At 45.4% G+C, this 18,774-nt stretch overlaps 1 protein-coding gene across 1 annotated transcript in view; it reads right to left on the reverse strand.

The window, feature by feature from the left end:
- Positions 1-12,164: 12,164 nt before the first annotated feature.
- Positions 12,165-18,774, reverse strand: part of Actr2 (actin related protein 2) — a 34,974-nt gene continuing 28,364 nt past the window's right edge. Inside the window, 2 exon segments of the mRNA NM_001009268.1 lie at positions 12,165-12,406; positions 16,477-16,609. Coding sequence (NP_001009268.1) covers positions 12,236-12,406; positions 16,477-16,609 — 304 coding nt within the window. The 3' untranslated portion in view covers positions 12,165-12,235.

An 18,774-nucleotide genomic window follows, 5' to 3' on the forward strand; every position in this document is an offset into this window, starting at 1 on the left:
AGGGGGTTAAAAGACAGCATTTTAATTTTTTGTATTTTTACAACAACACATTGACAAGAACTGATTCATGATTGTTTGTTTGTCTGTTTTTAAACAGGGTTTCTCTGTGTAGCTTTGGCTATTCTGGAACTCACTCTGTAGACCAGGCTGGCCCAAACTCATAGAGACCCACCTGATTCTGCCTCCTAAGTGGAGAACTCCTGCTTTTAAAGATGTATGTTTGATTCAGTCACCCAAATGATGTCACCTATGGTCAAAAACATCTCAGGGTGTGGTGTGATGTGATCCCAGCACTTGGGAGGTAGAGGCAGGAAGATGAGGAGTTCAACATCAGCCTGAGCTAATAAGCTGTGCCTTGAGCAAACAAACACGGGATGGGGATAGGCTCAGCAAGGTTGTCATTGTCACACAAGCCTGAGGACCGGAGTCCCAGACTCACCCAAGGGTGAAGAGAAGACCAGCTTCACAAAGCTGTCCTCTAGCCTCCATATGCACACCGTGACACAAGTGTAAGACCACCCTATGTCATAGATACACACAATAAAGCTTTTAGGTGTTAGGAAGGCTCGCCTTCTCAAAATGGTTTTTATTTATTGAGACCAGGTAGCCCCAGCTGGCCTCAGTGTTACAGGGATCTGCCAGCCTCTGCCCAGGTACTGTGACGTACCCGTCTTTTGAGTTTGGCAATCTGAACCCTGGTGACTGTCATATTACAAAAGCAGATGCCAAGTATGGCGGTACAAACCTGTGATACCCACAGCCAGGGACCAAGGCAGGAGAAAAGGAGACAGACAGAGAGAGACAAGAGCTTATAGCTCAAATAGTACAAGATCAGGAAGCCCTGGGTTCAATCTCCAGAACCACAAAAACAAATACTAGGGCCAAGGAGTTCGACCTAGGGACCCACATGGTGGGAGAGAAGCAGCTTCTGCTAGTTACCCTCTGCCAGGCGCATCACAGAGTCTATACATACTCAAAATGGGTAAGTAAGTCCAGCCAATGTTTTTTAAAAAATGAGTTGAAATGAGAAAGTCCAGTAAGTCTAAACTAGCGTCTTGCTCAAGAGATCGCACCTTTTGCACTTTTCAAAAATCAGTACGTTCACTAGTTTAGACGTAACAGTTCGAATTGTTGGCGCACACATCAGAGCTGGCATTTTACAGATGGGAAGCCACGGAAAGGCTCAGAGCCGGGACTCTTCTCCTACCCCATCCTGTCTTCAGCGCTTTCCTCTTCCCAAGTCTGTATCAGTCCTGGGGCCTATCCTGAGCCTGCCTCTCATTGGGGCCCCAGGAACAGCTTTTGTCTTCTGTGTACCTTAATTTGACTCAGTGTCTACTGAGCTCAGGCCTGAGGTGGTGGCGCCCCTAGAACCAGCTGAAGGGCATGCTGGTGTGAAGCACCTCACCAGAGCTTCTCTTCTGTTTTCAGTACGCCCAGCCATGGAGAACATGAAATGGATTCTCTGAGGACAAGCAGGTGACCTCCTGGGCACAGGCATTGAGAGCCAGGAGGCCACCATGTTCAGAGTCCTTAGAATGCATGGTTTTGTTTTATGAGTTGCTCATCCTCATCTGAGGCCCTGGATTTATATCAGAACATGAAAAATGAGCCCCAGGCTTCTGTACACTTTCCACTCACACCAGGAAGCTAAGTTAGAGAAAGCATGGTGGCTGAGTTAGCAGCGGCCACCAGAGTCCTGATGGCCCCCCGAGAAGAACACTTGAGGAGAAACGTTTGAAGTTTCTGAACCAAGAACTCGCTTGTGTCTATGGAACTCACTGAGGTTGGTGTCTTATTTAAGATTCCTGCTGCTGTGAAGAAAGATCATGACCAAAAGCATCTTGGGGAGGCGAGGGTTACTTCATGAACAGTTCACTTCAAAAGCGGTGAGGGAAGGAACTCACACAGAGCAGGAACCTGGAGGCAGGAGCTGATGCAGGAGTTATGGAGGGTGCTGCCTCCTGGCTTGCTCAGCTTGCTTGCTTGATTTCTCTTTTCGTTGTTGGGTTTTGTTTGTTTGTTTGTTTGTTTTAGATAGGGTTTCTTCATGTAATAGCCCTGGCTGTCCTGGACTCACTTTATAGACCAAGCTGGTCTTGAACTTATAAGTCCTCTGCTTTCTGACTGCTGGGATTAAAGATGTGCACCATCACATCTGGCTTCAGTTTGCTTTCTATAGAACCCAGAAGTACAAACCCAGGGATGGCTCCACCCAGAATGGGCTGGACCCTCCTCCATTGATCAGTAATTAAGAAAATGCCTTAAGCTGGTTCTAATGGAGACATTTCCTCAACTGAGGCTCCCTTCTCTCTGATGACTACTTTGTGTCAAGTTGACATAAAAGTAACCAGTACAGTTGGCCTAGCAGTAAGCAAGCTCTCCATGTTGCCTTTGTGGGGATTTCCCATTACAAGGCATCTAACAGAGGCCTCCTAACCCTGCAAGAGAACACTGCCCTGTGGGAAACAGTAACAGCTTCTATGCAGAGTGTCTGTGTTACTTACTGCACAGCTGATTTCAAGCTCCAGGACATTTTCCCTCATCTCCACTCTGTGAAAAGAGATACTGTTTTAAATGGCTGTGTTACTTACAGGAGCTGAGATCTGGGTCTGCTGTCCCTGCAGCAGAAGGACATGATTAGTAGTTGGCCTATCTCTAAAAGCCCTGAGGACAGAGGGCAGGAAGGAAGGAAGGATGTGTATGATAAACAGAATCAAGCAAACCCAAAAATAAGCATCGAAAGCACTTCCGATACACAGGCGTCTGTAAGGCTGCAGCTCCTGGGAGAGCTGCCGGTTACTACCTGGATTAAACATTTCGAAGGCAATGGGAAAAAGCAGCTGGGGTTGGGGGTAGGGCTTGGTTTGAGTCCCGGAAACAGATTGCTCTTAGATTCTTCAATATTCAGACACTGTTTAAAAATGCAGACGTAAAGTAAGAGCTGGGCAAGGTGGCACATACACCATCAGCCCCAGGCAGAAGGACCTCTGTGCATTCAAAGCCAACCTGGTCTACACAGTGAGTTCCAGACCAGCCAAGGCTACAGACTGAGACAATTTCTCAAACAAACAAATAAAAACAAGGACAAACAAAACCAGTTTGAGTACTTGGTGCTCAATAAATGTGACCATCACAACTGTCTATCACCTTCCATTGTTCTTGGCTACCTCCAGTATGCTGACCTCTGGTGGCTGTCCTAAAAATTCAAGATGTACTCTTGCCTCCAAAAGGCAGTAAATCAAGAGAGGAGAATCATTCCTCCAAAGGTATTTGAAACAAAAGTGCTTCAGACAGATGAGACTAGAAGTGCAGAACTATACAATTATATGATTCTGACAAAAGCTATGTTCCCAAGCACAGTAGGCCCGCCAAGCACACAGTAGGCTCTCTGGAGAGCTCAGAGAGTCCTCTGAGTCTTGCTAGATGAGTATTAGGAGGAAAGTCTTTTGCCTTCATTCTTTTATAAAACTCCCAATTAAGCAAAGCCAATGGCTGGTTACAATAAACCAAAATGTTATCATGGAGTCAGCAGCTAAAAATTCTTACAAAATCACCCTCATTTTCAACCCATGGCCTTCTGACTACTAAACTCCGTCTGAGGCTCCTGCCTCTATTTCTAAAAGCTTGTGTTGGAACGGTAAATGCTTTCCTCGTTTCCCTTCCATAAATCAGTGGATGTTCTTGGCAGCAGGAGGTGAAGCTGTGAGTCCAGGGGAGAAACCCTCCTCTTCCTCCTCCTCCTCCTCCCATCCTGCCTCCCTGCTCTCCTGCCCTGCAGATGTGGTTCATCCCTTCGGCCTCAAAGCTCACTCTTTTAGCAGACGGCTCCTGATCTGAAGGAATTGGCGTATCCAGGAGAAGAGCAGTAACGGAGGTGGTAGGAAACCCTCCTCCTGATGTAAAGCCATCCCGCGTGCCAAACTGTTTCTCTGAGATGCTGCTTAGCTGCATTTTAACCCAGCCGTCCCGGAGCTGGAGAACGGCTGAGGCTTTGCCATCTGGGCCACATTTAAGTTTTTTAGTCACTGCCTTGGGGGTGGAAGTGGCCAGAAAAGCACATGAATTCGAACCTCTCTGGATTCTTTAAATGTGGGGACTTCATTTCGCTAACCACTCCTTTCAGTCGTTCAACAAAGCCACGATGCAACGAAGCGAGGAAGACCTCCATTCCCAAGGATCCCTGTTCCCAAGACCTTTTCACTGGCTCATGCCACAAACCTGACCTTTGTTTGAATGGTATGAACAAATAAAAATACTGAAGGCATAAGAAAGTGCTACATATATTAAACAGGAGAGAGGGATTTAAAAAAAAAATCAACTCCTCTGGGATTGTAGTACTGATCAAAACTAAAGAAACATGGTGTTGTCACACCCTTTGATGAATAGTAACGGCCAAACATGTGACCATCTATAATCCCAGGATTCAGGAGGTGAGGCAGGAGGATCACCACGACTCAGAAGCCAACCTAGGCTAAATACAGACATGCTGTTTCAAAAGAAAAAAGAGAAAGAAGAGAGGATTGGAGAGATGGCTCAGTGGTTAGGGGCACTTGCTGCTCTTTTAGAGAAGCCAAGTTCAGTTCCCAGCACTTACAACAGGCAGCTTTCAACTCCAGCTCCAGGAGATACAATGCCCTCTTCTGGCTTCAGAGGTCACCCACACTCGTGGCATAAACACACACACACACTCACACACACACACACACACACACACACACACACACACACAAACACACAGGTGGAGGAGAACCACACATACTACCACATGTAAAAATAAATTTAAAAAAAAGTATTATAAAAAAGGAATAGCTTACATCAGACAGGTTTACCTTTACACCTGTCCCTTATGCGTTTCAAAGGTCCGAGTCAACGCCATCACCCACATGTGCATTATGATCTGTCATTCACTTGACTTTGGAGGTTATCACTAAAACTGGTGATGCAGCAGACCTTAGGTTTGATCTCTAGTCCTGCATAATTACGTAGACAAAATCAACACGTGGACTGATAGGAACAGACGAACACTCACTTTGGACAGATTTCGGGACATATGAACTTTTCATTCACTTAATTATGTATGCAGTGCTCTAGAGATCCCAGTAGAGTTGTGAGCCACCATGTGGGTGCTGAGATTTGAACTCAGAACCTCTGGAAGAGCAGTTAGTGCTCTTAACCGCTGAGCCATCTCCCCAGCCTGGGAAATTACTTCTTACCCAGAGAAACCATTAAATTGTTCTTCAGGGAGGAGTCTGACACTGCAAGCGGACACCTTGCCCACGTGTGTAGTTACAGCTGGTTACTCTTCATACTCATTTAATGACTAATATACACGAAATACAGTAAATACATGTTTTTCACTGTGGCGGTTTGAAAACACTTGGCCCAGGGCGTGGCACCTATGTTTGGAGGTGTGGCCCTTGTTGGAGGAACTGTGTCAACTGTGGGGGTGGGCTTTGAGATTCTCCTCCTGGCTGCCTGAAGTCAGGCTTCTGTTTGCCTTTGGAACAAGATGTAGACCTCTCAGCTCCTCCAGCGCCATGGCTGCATGCATGCTGCCCTGCTTCCCGCCTTCCAACCTCTGAACTGTAAGCCAGCCGCGACTGAAGCTGCCCTTTATAGTGCTGCCTCGGCCATGGTGTCTGTTCACAGAATGGGAAGCCAAGGCAGGACCCCAGCAGTTACTCAGACAACAATGTGGCTGCATCTGAGACTTCAATAGCTGGAGCCAGCTAACGAGACCCAGAAATGTGTACTGACACAAAGAGGTTTTTCCTTTTAAAAATTACTTAATTTATGCATGAGTGCTCTCTCTGCATGTACAACTAACTGCATGCCAGAAGAGGGCACCAGAACTCATGATAGTTATAAGTCACCGTGTGGTTGCTGGGACTTGAACTCAGGACCTCTGGAAGAGCAGCTGGTACTCTTAACTGTTGAGCCATCGTTCCGGCCCCATAGAGAGCTTTTTCTTACTATTCCCTTAACAACGCACTATTTGCAAAGGATTTTCAGTGCATTAGTAGATCTGTGCAGACACTGCAACATCTATGTAACAGGTTGAGCCTTTCTGTGTATATGGAGCTAACCACTGACATACGGGCAACCCACTAGTGACTAGGGGGAACACCCCTTGAGAAAACTGACCCTCCCTCCTTCAGCAGCCATGAATTTCAGTTCTTCAGCTAGGGGTGGCTTCTGCCAGGGCTGGGCGTGTAATGACTGCCACCACTGCTCCAGTTGCACCTCCAGCCATTCCGATCCCATCATAGAATACTAAGCTGTACAGGCATGATGCTGGTTTTTTTTTTTTTATGTTTATGAGATAGACTCTTAACACTGTAGTCCAGCTGGCCCTGCCCAGGGTGGTCTAACAAAGCAGGCGGCAGAGTGGGACCCCTATCTGCACGTACTATGTACACTCATCCCATTCCAGTATAGCAACCTTCAGCAAACTAAGACACCCCACACATTACCGCCTCCATCAAGCTCTCTATACACCCCACTCTTAGATACATTATCTGAACATATACCCAATATATCTGGGTATGAGGGCCGATCCGACCTGAGCTGGTCTGGGGTTTAAGCACAGTAAGGGGAGCAGTGAATTTTTAGGGAGACTCTCATTTACCATTATACACCTTCGTGTAGTTGGACACCAACTGTTTAAAGTAAGTAGATTATGGGAAGGAACATGCGTAGTAAAGAAAGTCGTGACTTAATCTGTGAAGGTAGAAAGGTAACCAAACCAAACTATGTCACATCACAACCAAACTTCTCTTTTTTTTTTTTTTTTTTTCCCTTTTTTTCGGAGCTGGGAACCGAACCCAGGGCCTTGCGCTTGCTAGGCAAGTGCTCTACCGCTGAGCTAAATCCCCAACCCCCCAACCAAACTTTTCTTGAGCCCATAAAGGGAAGCCCCAAATGCTTGGGGAGCAAAGTACTTTCTCATGCATGTGTCCTTCTGCTACAGTACATTATGATAAGTACTTTGCTTTGAATAAAGTAGGTGGGGCTTAAAAAGCCATCCTAGAAGGACCTAGGAAGTCAGTACAGCCAAGGGAAGCATAAACTCTAAGTCTAGCTCAAGAGGTTTCAGAGGAAAACAATATTTTATATTTTTTTTAAATTAAAAAATATATATTGCTTTTCGAGACAGGGTCTTTTTTTGTTGCCCAGGTTGATCTTGAACTCAGAGTTCTGCCTGCCTCTGCCTCCCAAGTTCTGGAATTAAAGACATGGGCTACAAACCATCCTCGTGACGCAGGGTGAAGGAGTCTGCCTGAGGCCCACCCGACAAGTGTTGAGTTACTATCACTGACAGGATAGTAACAGGAGCATTAGGGCAGCCCAGTAATACTCCGTGTCCCATGGTTACCAGTGATCACTACTGCAGGTCCACTGTAGTTGATGAGGGAAAAAAGGAGAAACGTAATGTCGGAGCCAAGCCGTGGGCTCAAGCCTGATGATAAATGGAATGTTGGGGAGAGGTGGCCTCAGGGCAAGACCCCATCCGGCTAGGCTTCCAAGGTGGAAAGTAGAACTCATGTGGCAAAGAAAACTATCAACAACTCAGAGCTTACGCAAACCCAAGTCTTGGAGGCCGTGGTGGTCCAGCCCCAGCAGGCAGCAAAACCTGGCCGCTTTGGTCACGCGTTTCTGGATTTCAGGATACAGGGGAGAGTTGTGGAATCGTACTTTGTGGTTGAAAGGCACAGAAGCCAGGCGTGTGTGTGGCCGGGGAGTCCCTACATGGAGGGTCGTCACTGCGTGAAGATCTGAGGATGAAGTCTGGGTTGTGTTGGAGACGCCAGAGTCGTGGGATACCTGCCGAGGAGAGCTGCAGACAGGGAGTGGAGCCAACACGAGAGAAGTGCGTTGTGCGTCGTCGGCAAAGCTGGAGTCACCTAATAAGCATCTCAACATCAGACATGGGCTTAACGATTCGGCATCTGCTTGATTGAGGTCCAGTTATTTCCTCACTAGGATTCCTTTCCTCCCTTTTGGAATGATAACATATATTCTGTGTGTATGCTGTGTGTCGGAAGTACATGATCTGCTTTTTGATTTTATAGGGGGTTATAATTGGGAGGAAGACTGCCTTGAGTCTTGCCTACAAGCTTATGGAGGCCAGGGAGTGGACTGTGGTGGTATGAATGAGAATGGGCCCAGAGACTCATATATTTAAATGCTTGGTCACCAATTAGCAGTATTGTTTGGGAAGGATTAGGAGGTGTGGCCTTAGTGGAGGTGGTGTGTCACTTGGGACGGTGAGCTTTGAGGTTTCAAAAACCCAGACCAGGCCATTTTTCTCCACCTGCCTGTGGATCAGGATGTAAGCTCTCAGCCCCATGTCTGCCTGCTGTCATGCTTCCTGCCGTGATGTTTATGAATAACCTCCTGAAACCAGGCAAACCCCCAATTAAATTCTTTCTTTTATAAGAGTTGCTTTGGTCATTCTGTCTCTTTACAGCAACAGAACATTAAGACAGAGACTTTGTCTTAAAATAAATTAATTAAAATTAGCAGGATTTAATGAACTCAATTGTACAGCAAAGTTTACAGGTGGAGAAAAAAAAAAAAAAACGAGTACAGCAACGCTATAAAATGGCAGGAACATTCTCTGTCACCCAGGGACAAGATACCACCATGGTATTCTGGCAACCCAAGAGACGCGGGAAAGCACCAGATGCAACCCTCAGGATGTCTGAGGGACTCTGGCCATGGAAGGACAATGGGCTTGAGCATGCAGTTTATACAGAAGACAAGCTCACTGCTGTCCATTCTCTAGTCCTCATTCTCAGGGCCAACGGAACACACGGAAACAAACAAAACAAAACAAAACAAAAAAAAACCATGCACCCACACAAGAGATGACTTAGGAGCTAAGAGCACTAACTGCTCTTTCAGAGGACCAGGGCTCAATTCCCAGCAGCCATGTGGTGGCTCAGAAACATCTGTAACTCCAATCTCAGGGAGATCTATTACCCTTTTCTGGTCTCCGAGTGCACCACACACACACACACACACACACACACACACACACACACACACACACACACACACACACACAGTGCATAGACATACACGCAGCCAAAATCCCCACACATATAAAATGAAAAATAGAAAAGAAAATCCTTGTGCAGATCAGCCACAATGTCCATAAAGAATCATTTCTAGAAGTGATTTTGAAAAAGTGCCCTGTAATCTCGTAGGGAATAAATAATCTCTTAGAAAACAAAACACATTCTACTTTTTTTTTTCTTTTTGGAGCTGAGTATCTCAAACCCGGGGCCTTGCGCTTGCTAGACAAGCACTCTACCACTGAGCTAAATCCCCAACCCCGACAAAACACATTCTAATGTAGCTCTAATATAATTTCTTATATCTAAAAACCCTACTAGAAGGGATGGGTGTGGTGGTGCACCTTTAATCCCAGCACCCCAGAGGCAGAGGCAGGTAGTGATCTCTGTTTGGGACTAGCCAAGACTACAAAGAGAGACCCCAAAACAAATAGGTCATAATAGTAAATAAAACCTCAGTAGAACAGAGTTTTGCCCCCAACAAACACTAAACCAGAGCTGGGCACTGTCGCGCACATCTAACATCCCAGTACTCTGGAAGGCAGAGGAGAATCAAGAGTTCAAGTCCTCCTTGGCTATACAGCTAGTTCAGATCACCTGGCTATAGTCCCGTTTCTTCTGTCTACTCCACAGAGGATAAACAACAGCAACAGCACCTTGATAATCTTGAACTAACTGGTTTAAAGTTCTAAACCCACCTTACAGAGCAAAACTGAAAGTACAAGTGAAAATATCAAAATTAAAGAGAAAAACTACTCAAAGAAAAAACAAAGACAAAATTCAAATTACTTTGTAAATTTAATTTATTTTCTTAATCAAAAAGAAGTGTATTGTGTTAAACTTAGAATGTTTAGCTTTCCATTGCTTTCCAGTACTTGCCGGATAGAAGCTAACAGCACTCAGAACTGGGGAGTTAACACCCAATACCACATTTTCTAAGACGTTCCTCAAGGCATTGGTGATTGTAATTTAAAAATAAAGGAATTTTAATTAGCATTGGAAATCTAAATGACGATGGGTTTCAAGAGCTAAAAATCAGATCTTTTAAAAAAGGCTTTGTTTTATTTTGAAGGACTCAAACCTGAAGGACGCCTCCAATAGAATACAGTATGTCCCAACTCCCAAATTAGTAAATTCATCATTTCACCTTAGAGTAGGAGAACTATAAAATGGAATCTCTAAATTATTACATATATAAATACATCATTTTAACAGTCATGTTTGCTAGCAGAATTATGAAATAAAAACAAATTCTACATTCACGGTACAAAGAATAATGTTCTTCCACTGTTTTATTCGATTCCATCCTACTCTTCCTTGTTTTCCACCCCTCATTTAAAGCCATGGTCAAAGCCAAGAGTTGATCATTTTCTACACTCAATAGACCTTGGTACCAGTCCTATATACAGCATGTGTCCTGTAATGGGCCCAGGACTCCCAAGACTGGAGAATTTGACAGCATGATTTAGGTGTGCTTAGGAGTTCTGTGACTCTGAGTCTCGCACCCAACGCCGAGCAGCCGGCACCGGCGGGCTATTGTGTGTACTGAGCATGTCCAGCATGCACCCAGACTTCTCCTATTTGTTCAAATTGAGGTAAAACAGGCAAAAATACTTAATATCACAGAAGCTGCATTATTAAGACAAACTTCCTTTTGCTGCTGATTTTATATGAACTAATTATAAAGTTACCTAAAAAAAATTCATTAAAAATTCTGATTTTAAGCATCCAAAAAGAAAGAAAAAGGAAAAAAGCCATCCTTTCAAATTCATCATTAGTAAAGAATATTCTGAAACAAAGGAAAATATTTCTCTCAGAATCATCATTTTGTATTTTCTGTGATACAGCTTCTCATTCATTTTTCAGTGTTAGGTAGACCTCACACTTGGGTACCATCCGATTGTCTCTGAGTTGACAGACAATACCAACAGGACTCATGAACAGGGTTTCCTGACAGGTCTGCACTCTTCCTGTAAGAACAAGAGAGGGCTGGGAAAAGGCCTCCACGACTGACCACACATAGGTGACTACTGGTAAATTTCCTATTGTGGTTGTTGTTGCTAAAATTGTAGTCCCAGGTCTCATGAAAACACAACACAACACAGCTGGCACCAAGTCCCAGTGTCAATGCTAACACAGCAATTATGATTAACTCCGGCCACGACTTCTCTGTACAGCTGCCTTTGTCAAGAAGCGCTGATCAGGAACAGAAACGTGAAGCTTTCAAGAATGGAACTTGGTATCATTACCTCAATGCTTCCAGCAAAAACAGCATTTAGAAAATGCTGGCCCTTGAGCAATTTTCTATCTGCAATTTGACCTAGCAAAAGCTTTTTCACTGGTAGTCTAGGAAATATACTCCCAGCTGACAGGCTGACTTAAGGGGCAAACAGCCCCTAAGCCTCTAGGCTTGCTTTTTTTCTGTCACATGGAAACAGTCCCGGGCAGACCAAAAGAAGAAACCCTACCAAGTCAAAGTACGGTAAATGAGGTTCATTCGTCTTTTGTACCCAGAAGCAGAAAACCTCAAAAATCACAATAGAAAGACCACCCATTTGTTTCATCATATAAAAACCTGCCCCAAACACCTTAGTTCTGAGCTGAATATTTCCCTAAGATGTTAATCAGAGACGCTTCAGGTACTAAAAAGAGGCAGCAGGTAACTGCTGAAAGCTAACACTACAGAGGAAATGCCCTCAAGGGCTAGAGCTGCCCACCCATCCCTCACCACCCCCACCCAGACTATGTAAGAGCTCCTGGGAAAGTTTTTTATGCTAATAAAGACATACCACCTACAGCGCTAAAACTAAATCTAGCAGCGTTAGGCAATGAAGCAAAGACTGGAAGCCTGAAGAATATCTCAATGCCTACACAGAAAGGAACGGAGCAGCAGCAACCCTTTGCCCTCAGTTAGGTCTGCAGAGAACCGGCTGTCTTAAACAACCAGGTTTACCCATACTAACAAGAATTCAGCAAAGCTTCCCCAAGACAGAGAAAAAAACTTGACCTTTCTGTCAAAAGGGACAGAGAGGCCTCCTTCAGTCCTGGAGTTGAATGAGTTTAAAGATTGGCATTAAAGAATTTTTTTTTTTTTTTTTTTAAAAGGGAAAAAGAAAAAGCATTAGAGGCGTGATGGGGACAAGCCTGCTATTTTATCGAACAGTCACACCGAGTTTCTCCAGCACACGGACACCCTTTTCTTGGTACTCTTGTCTGGTCATCCAGAAGTTGTCTTTGTCTTTCATGATGTCTGCTAGGACTGCGCCACCCAAGAACACCATGTGCTTCCTGCGAGGCGGGTCTTCAATGCGGATCTTAAATTTCTAAAGAAGAAAGAACAATGAGGCCATGTGTGTATAATGCTTGTTTCAGGAAGACCTCTGCATATGCATTGTTGAGTCTCTCCACAATCGGCAATCTACACAGTCAACAGGAGAGGGGCCGGCCCTCAGGCACCCAGCAACTGCTCACATCACAACCTGAGACAGGTGTGAGCTGTGTATAAGAGGACTTGTCTGCCAATCCATCTCTCTCTCTGTGCTGGCTGGTTTTGTGTGTCAACTTGACACAAGCAGGAGTTCTCACAGAGAAAGGAGCCTCCCTTGAGGAAATGCCCCCATGAGATCCAGCTGCAAGGCATTTTCTCAATTAGTGATTAAGGCTGGGAGGACCCAGCCCTTTGTTGGTGGTGCCATCCCTGGGCTGGTAGTCTTGAGTTTTATAAGAGAGCAAGACGAGCAAGCCAGGAGAAGCAAGTCAGTAAGTAACATCCCTCCATGGCCTCTGCATCAGCTCCTGCTTCCTGATCTGCTTGAGTTCCAGTTCTGACTTCCTTTGGTGATGAACAGCAATGTGAAAGAAAGCTGATTCACCCCTTCCTCCCCAACTTGCTTCTTAGTTTTGTGTTTGTGCTGTTTGTGCAGGAACAGAAGCCCTGACCGAGACTCTCTGCTCTCTGTGGGTGCCCCTCCCCAACTCCTCTCCCTGCCCTCATGGCCCTGAGCCCATCTGTCACCTGTCTGCAAGTCCACTTGCCTGCCTCTACCCCGTCCCAGGTCCTTATCCTCTCCCTTCCTTGAACAAACCTCTTATACCAGGTCTGTTAGTTACATGGTGTAGTTTCCTAGGGGCACCCCTCTCGCTGCATCATCTCTCATAACATCTGGTACCTCAGACACAGAGACATTCAGTAAGTCCTCTCAAGCTCATGATCAGCAGAGTCTTTTTCATACCTGCTATCCCGATTTGAAAAAAGCGGCACAACCAAGTGTGTGCTAAGCCCAAGAGTCAGAAGCAAGGCTTTCTGCTGTCCCTGAACAGTGCTCTTCAGGCCTCACCCCACCATGACACTAGTGCAGCACGTAAAACTGACACGGTTGTCTAGTCTGGTTGGGTGCTTGTGTCAACCTGACACAAACTAAGTTAGGAGGGGTGGAGGTGGGGATCAAATGAGAAAATGCCTTCGTAACCTGGCTGTAGGCAACCTTGTGGGCCAGTTTCTTAATTAATGACTGATGGGGCTGGGGGTGCAAGCAAGTGTGTGGGGGGTAGTTTATCATGTTCGTGGGCCCCTGGGCTACTGGTTCTGTGTTCTATAAGAAAAACACACTGAGCAAGCCAGCGAGCAGCACTCCCCAGCCTCGGCATCAGCTCCCGCCTCTACTTCTCATAAAGCCAAGCTAGGTCTGAAGTTTTAATTATGGTGCCGTAAAGAGCCACAAAACAAGTGATCCCAACCTGTAAGCCCCTACCCCGAGGATGTATCTTCTGAAATGCTGGAGGCCACTGTGTATGCAGGATAACAAGCCCCTTGCTCTCACCTCCCTAAATGAGTGCGTGCGTGTGCGTGTGTGTATATGGGTAGGGAGTAGGGATGGGGGGTGAGGTACACAGGCAACAAATACATCAGGATGTATGCCTGCCCCTGACTGAATGTAGGCAGGAGGCACACAGGCAGGAAGTACATCATATATATGATACACACACGCGCACACACACACACACACACACACACACACACACACACACACACACACACAATATGCTTGCCCGATTGGACCTGGTGAGAAATACTTGGCTTTATGGTTTTGCCTTTAAGCCTCTGTGATTCATTACCATTTTTTGGGAACAGGCCAGAGTCCCTCATTCTGGCCAGTATTTAATTAAAGCTTGTTTCAAATATGGCTCAGAAATGTGGTAGTGGTCATATTCTCACCTGGTAGGATTAACAGCGTCTCTCAATAGACTGATTCAGGGCATGTTCACCAAATACTCTTTCCTCTCCACGTGCTTTGGTCATGTCTTTATTGTAGCAATAAATGTAGTCCTGAGACAGGACTGAACTCCAGTTCATTCACATCTATTCATGTGGCTTACACCTGAGCTCCACCCAGACCTCCAGCTCTTTTCTTATATGCAAAACTCATGTTCTGGGGTTGGGGATTTAGCTCAGTGGTAGAGCGCTTGCCTAGCAAGCACAAGGCCCTGGGTTCGGTCCCCAGCTCCGAAAAAAAGAAAGAAGAAAAAAAAAAAAACAAAAACAAAAACAAAAACAAAAACTCATGTTCTATGGTCTTAAATTCAAACGGAAATGTACTCAAAACAAGTAAGTCAGATTGTCCTAGAATTCATTATCCAGACCAGGCTGGCCTTGAACTCAGAGACTCTACCTACCGGATGAGATTTTAACTCTCCCACCTCTGGAGTGCTGAGACTGAAGGAGTGAACGACCACCCACCCAGCTGCTGTGGTCCATCTTCAATATGAGGCATTAAAGCTCATCAGAGTTACAGATAAGTGAATGGATAAAAAAAAAAAAAAAAAAAAGGAAGAAGAAATACAGCAAAGGATGTGACTGGCCCTGGGTTTCAGCACCAGACAAATTAAAGACATAAAAAAGGAAGTACGGACTGCTCCTAGATACGGTGAGGAGGTGGTTTACTGTAGGTAAAAGGGAGGACATAGTCAGAGGCAGAGACATCTGGGAGAGTCTGGAGTGGACAAGGCCCTGAGTCAGGCACTGTGAGGCAAGGGGGAGGGGAGAGGAGAGCCCAAACAAGAGACCAGGCCAGGAAGGGAAAGGCAGACAGGAGCATGGAGTGGGGTGTTGGGTAGGACTGACCCTCGGAGGAAAGCTTTGTGCTGTAACTGTACCATTGTACATGACTGAGGCGATGAGACACACAACCTATAGAAATCAACCTGGACCAGAACTCTGACAAGCTATGAGTAAGGCTGGGTCACAGTCACAGGTTAGACACCAGGCAGGAGTGACGGTGAGGCTCTTCAGTCCTATCTCCTGGGGGCAGAGCCGGTGGAGCTCTTCACGCTCTAAGTCCCAAGGCAGGGAGGGAAGGGGAGGGGAGGGGAGGGGAGGGGAGGGGAGGGGAGGGGAGGAAGAAAGAAAGGAAAAAGCTGGCCAAAAAAGGACATTTCCTCTCCCTTCTTCCCAAGCACCGCCTGCCGACTGCTTAATAGTCTGGGTTGGAGTCACTATTGCTGATGCCAAGAAGCGCTTGCTGACAGGAGCCTGATATGGATGTCTGAGAGGCTCTGCCACAGCCTTACTGATACAGATGAAAATGCTTGCAGCTAACCATCAGACTGAACACGGGGACCTCCCCCAATGGAGGAGTTAGAGAAAGGACTGAAGGAGCTGAAGGGGTTTGTAACCCCATAGGAAGAACAACAATATCAACCAAGCAGACACCCTAGAGCTCCCAGGGACTAAACCACCAACCAAAGAGTACACATGGAGGGACCCATGACTCCTGCCGCATATGTAGCAGAGGATGGCATCAATAGGAGGAGAGGCCCTTGGTCCTGTGAAGGCTTGATGAAGGATGTTGAGGTGGGAGTGGGTAGGTGGGAGCATCTTCATAGAAGAGGGGGGATGGAACAAGGGGAAAGGGGATAACATTTGAAATGTAAATACATAAAATATCCAATAGGGAAAAGAAAGAAAAAAAAAAGTGTGGGGTAGGGGAATGGGTAGGAGGGAGCTGAGATGGCTCAGTGGTTAAAAGCACTCACTGTTCTTTTGAGGTCCTGAGTTCAATTGCCAGTAACCACATGGTGGCTCACAGCCATCTGTAATGGAACCCAATGTTCTCTTCTGGTGTGTCTGACGATAGCTACAGTGTACTCAAACATAAAATAAAAAATCTTAAAAAAAAAGAGCCCAGGCTGCTCACTACAGATTACCAAGGACACTGGACTCAGTCACCTGTATTCCTTCAACACAGTGGTAACCTCGTAGGTAGGAACAGTTTCCGGTGAGCCCTGTAAGTCTTCAAGAGGCTAACTGCACAGAAATCTGTTAGAAGACCTCTGGCTCCCTCTAGTGGTTGTCAAGATCCAAAGGCTACTTTACAGGGCTTTAAAAGATACTTACCGAAAGTTTCTCCACATCTCCTTTCAGAACTCGTTCTAGGTAAAGCTGTTTAAGCTCTCGTTCCAACCTCGATGGCAGGCCAGGATACATGGTAGAACCTCCAGAAAGCACAATGTGCTTGTAAAATTCAGATCTAGGAGACAGAGTGGGTGTTTAGTTTCAGATTATGAAAATGGTACTCTATTTTTTCTTTTTTTAATTTTGGGCTGCAGATGAGGCTTAGCAGAGCACTTGCCCAGGAAGCACAAAGTCCTGGGCTCCACAGCAGCACCACACACGCCAGATGTCTACAAAGTGGAGAAAGGAAGATCGGAAGTTCAAGTCTCTGCTAAATTAGAAGTACCACGACATGGAGGGAGGAAAATCAGCTCGACACCACCTATCACATAAATTAAATGGCAATAAACGCCTGCCCAACAGATAACCAACAACAAAGCACACGCTCTGCCCTGAGCTGCACACGGAACTGAATGTTGGGGGAGACTTCAGAGCAGCAGAAGGCTCTCTACTGCGCAACGGCCAAAACAACGCAAACACAAACATGCAATGGGTCAGCGGTGTGCGTCCGTGGCATGCCTGCCCACATTTCCTCATGCAACGTCTCTGTGGCCTCGTTCTGAACACAGTCCTCTGTGCGGTGTTCATGCAGCCATGCCATGCCGCCCCTGAGCTCACCCAAGACTGTGGCATGTTAGAAAGCTGGTACGTACAGCTTTCTGCTCTTACGAAAACATGAGAGTGAACAAAGACATTTTTCTACCATCGACTCTCGGCACAGTGAGTATGAAATCAATACATTTTTAACCAGCACTTGAGAGACAGAGGCCAGCCTGGTCTCCATAGTGAGTTTCAGGATAGCCAAGGCTACACAGACAAACCCTGTCTCAAAAAAAAAGTAAAAAACTAATATTTGAATTCCTAATTTTTGAGTTTCATTAAAAAAAAAAATCCTTATGTGAATTCTGACTTGAGATTAGCCCAGAGTCTCCAATAATTTCTGAAACGGCCTAAAACATATTTGTGCCATTTTGTTCAGCTGTTTTTTGCAGCACTGAGGTTTGAGGCTAGTGGCTCACACACGCTGGCTAAGTATTCTGCCTGAGAGGGCCTCATCTCTGTTGTGTTTTGAGACAGGATCTCACTATCCAGACTTAGGTGGCCTGAAACTTGCTATGTAGGCTGTGCTGGCCTCAAACTCAGATCTGTCTCCCAAGTGCAAGGATTAAAGACATTTGCCACCGAATCTGGCTAGCACTAACAATTAGAAAATCAAAACACTGACCAACTAAAAACAGTTAGAGTCTTCAACTGGACTATCAAATATTCAGCCAAGATTTCTTCTTTTGGTGTGTGTGGACAAGTCTGAAAACCAAAATCTAGGTCTTATACACACAAGGCCAGTGCTCTACCACTAAGCTACATCCCAACCCAAGAGTTCTCCCTTTCTTCCTTCTGATACAAGGTCTCATGCTGTCCAGGACTGACTTCTATATAGCTATGGTTGGCCTTAAATAGGTGTGAACCACCATATCCAGTTTAAGATTTAATTATTTTTAAAAAAGATTTATTTTTATTTAATGTGTTTTTCTTGCATTATTGTGTACGTCATGTGTGCCTGGTGCCTAATAAGGTCAGAAGAGTGTTCCAGATTCTCTGGTACTGGAGTTACAGATTGTGGTAAGCTATCATGTGGGTATAGAAATCAAATCTGGGTCCTCTGCAAGAGCAGCAAACACTGGTAACCACTGAGTCATTTCTCTATCCCCAAGACTTAATTCTTTATGTAAAACCAAATAAACCCATTCATTTCATTAGTATGGAATTTGTTTTCATTTTTAATACATATAATATATATATATATCTTCATGATTATCAGTAAATATTTGCCTATGCTGAGAATTATGTAAAAATTTTTCAGCTAAAAAGTGTTCATAGCCAGGTAAAGTGGTATATGCCTTTATTTCCAGCACTTGGAAGACAGAACCAGGTGGATCTCTTTTTTTTTTTTTTTTCCGGAGCTGGGGACTGAACCCAGGGCCTTGCGCTTCCTAGGCAAGGGCTCTACCACTGAGCTAAATCCCCAGCCCCCCCCCCAGGTAGATCTCTTAAGAGAGGTCATCCTGGTCTACATAGCGAGTTTCAGGCCATCCAAGGCTATATAGTGAAATCGACTCCTTTCCTCAAAGGGTGTATATGATAGCTATTCTTGGTTGTCAACTTGACTACATCAAGAATTAACTAAACCCCAAACACAGTGGGGTACATCTGTGAGGGGTCTTTTCTTAATTTGAAATTGGA

Source organism: Rattus norvegicus, chromosome 14, assembly GCF_036323735.1.
Source record: "Rattus norvegicus strain BN/NHsdMcwi chromosome 14, GRCr8, whole genome shotgun sequence".
NCBI classification, from domain to species: domain Eukaryota; kingdom Metazoa; phylum Chordata; class Mammalia; order Rodentia; family Muridae; genus Rattus; species Rattus norvegicus.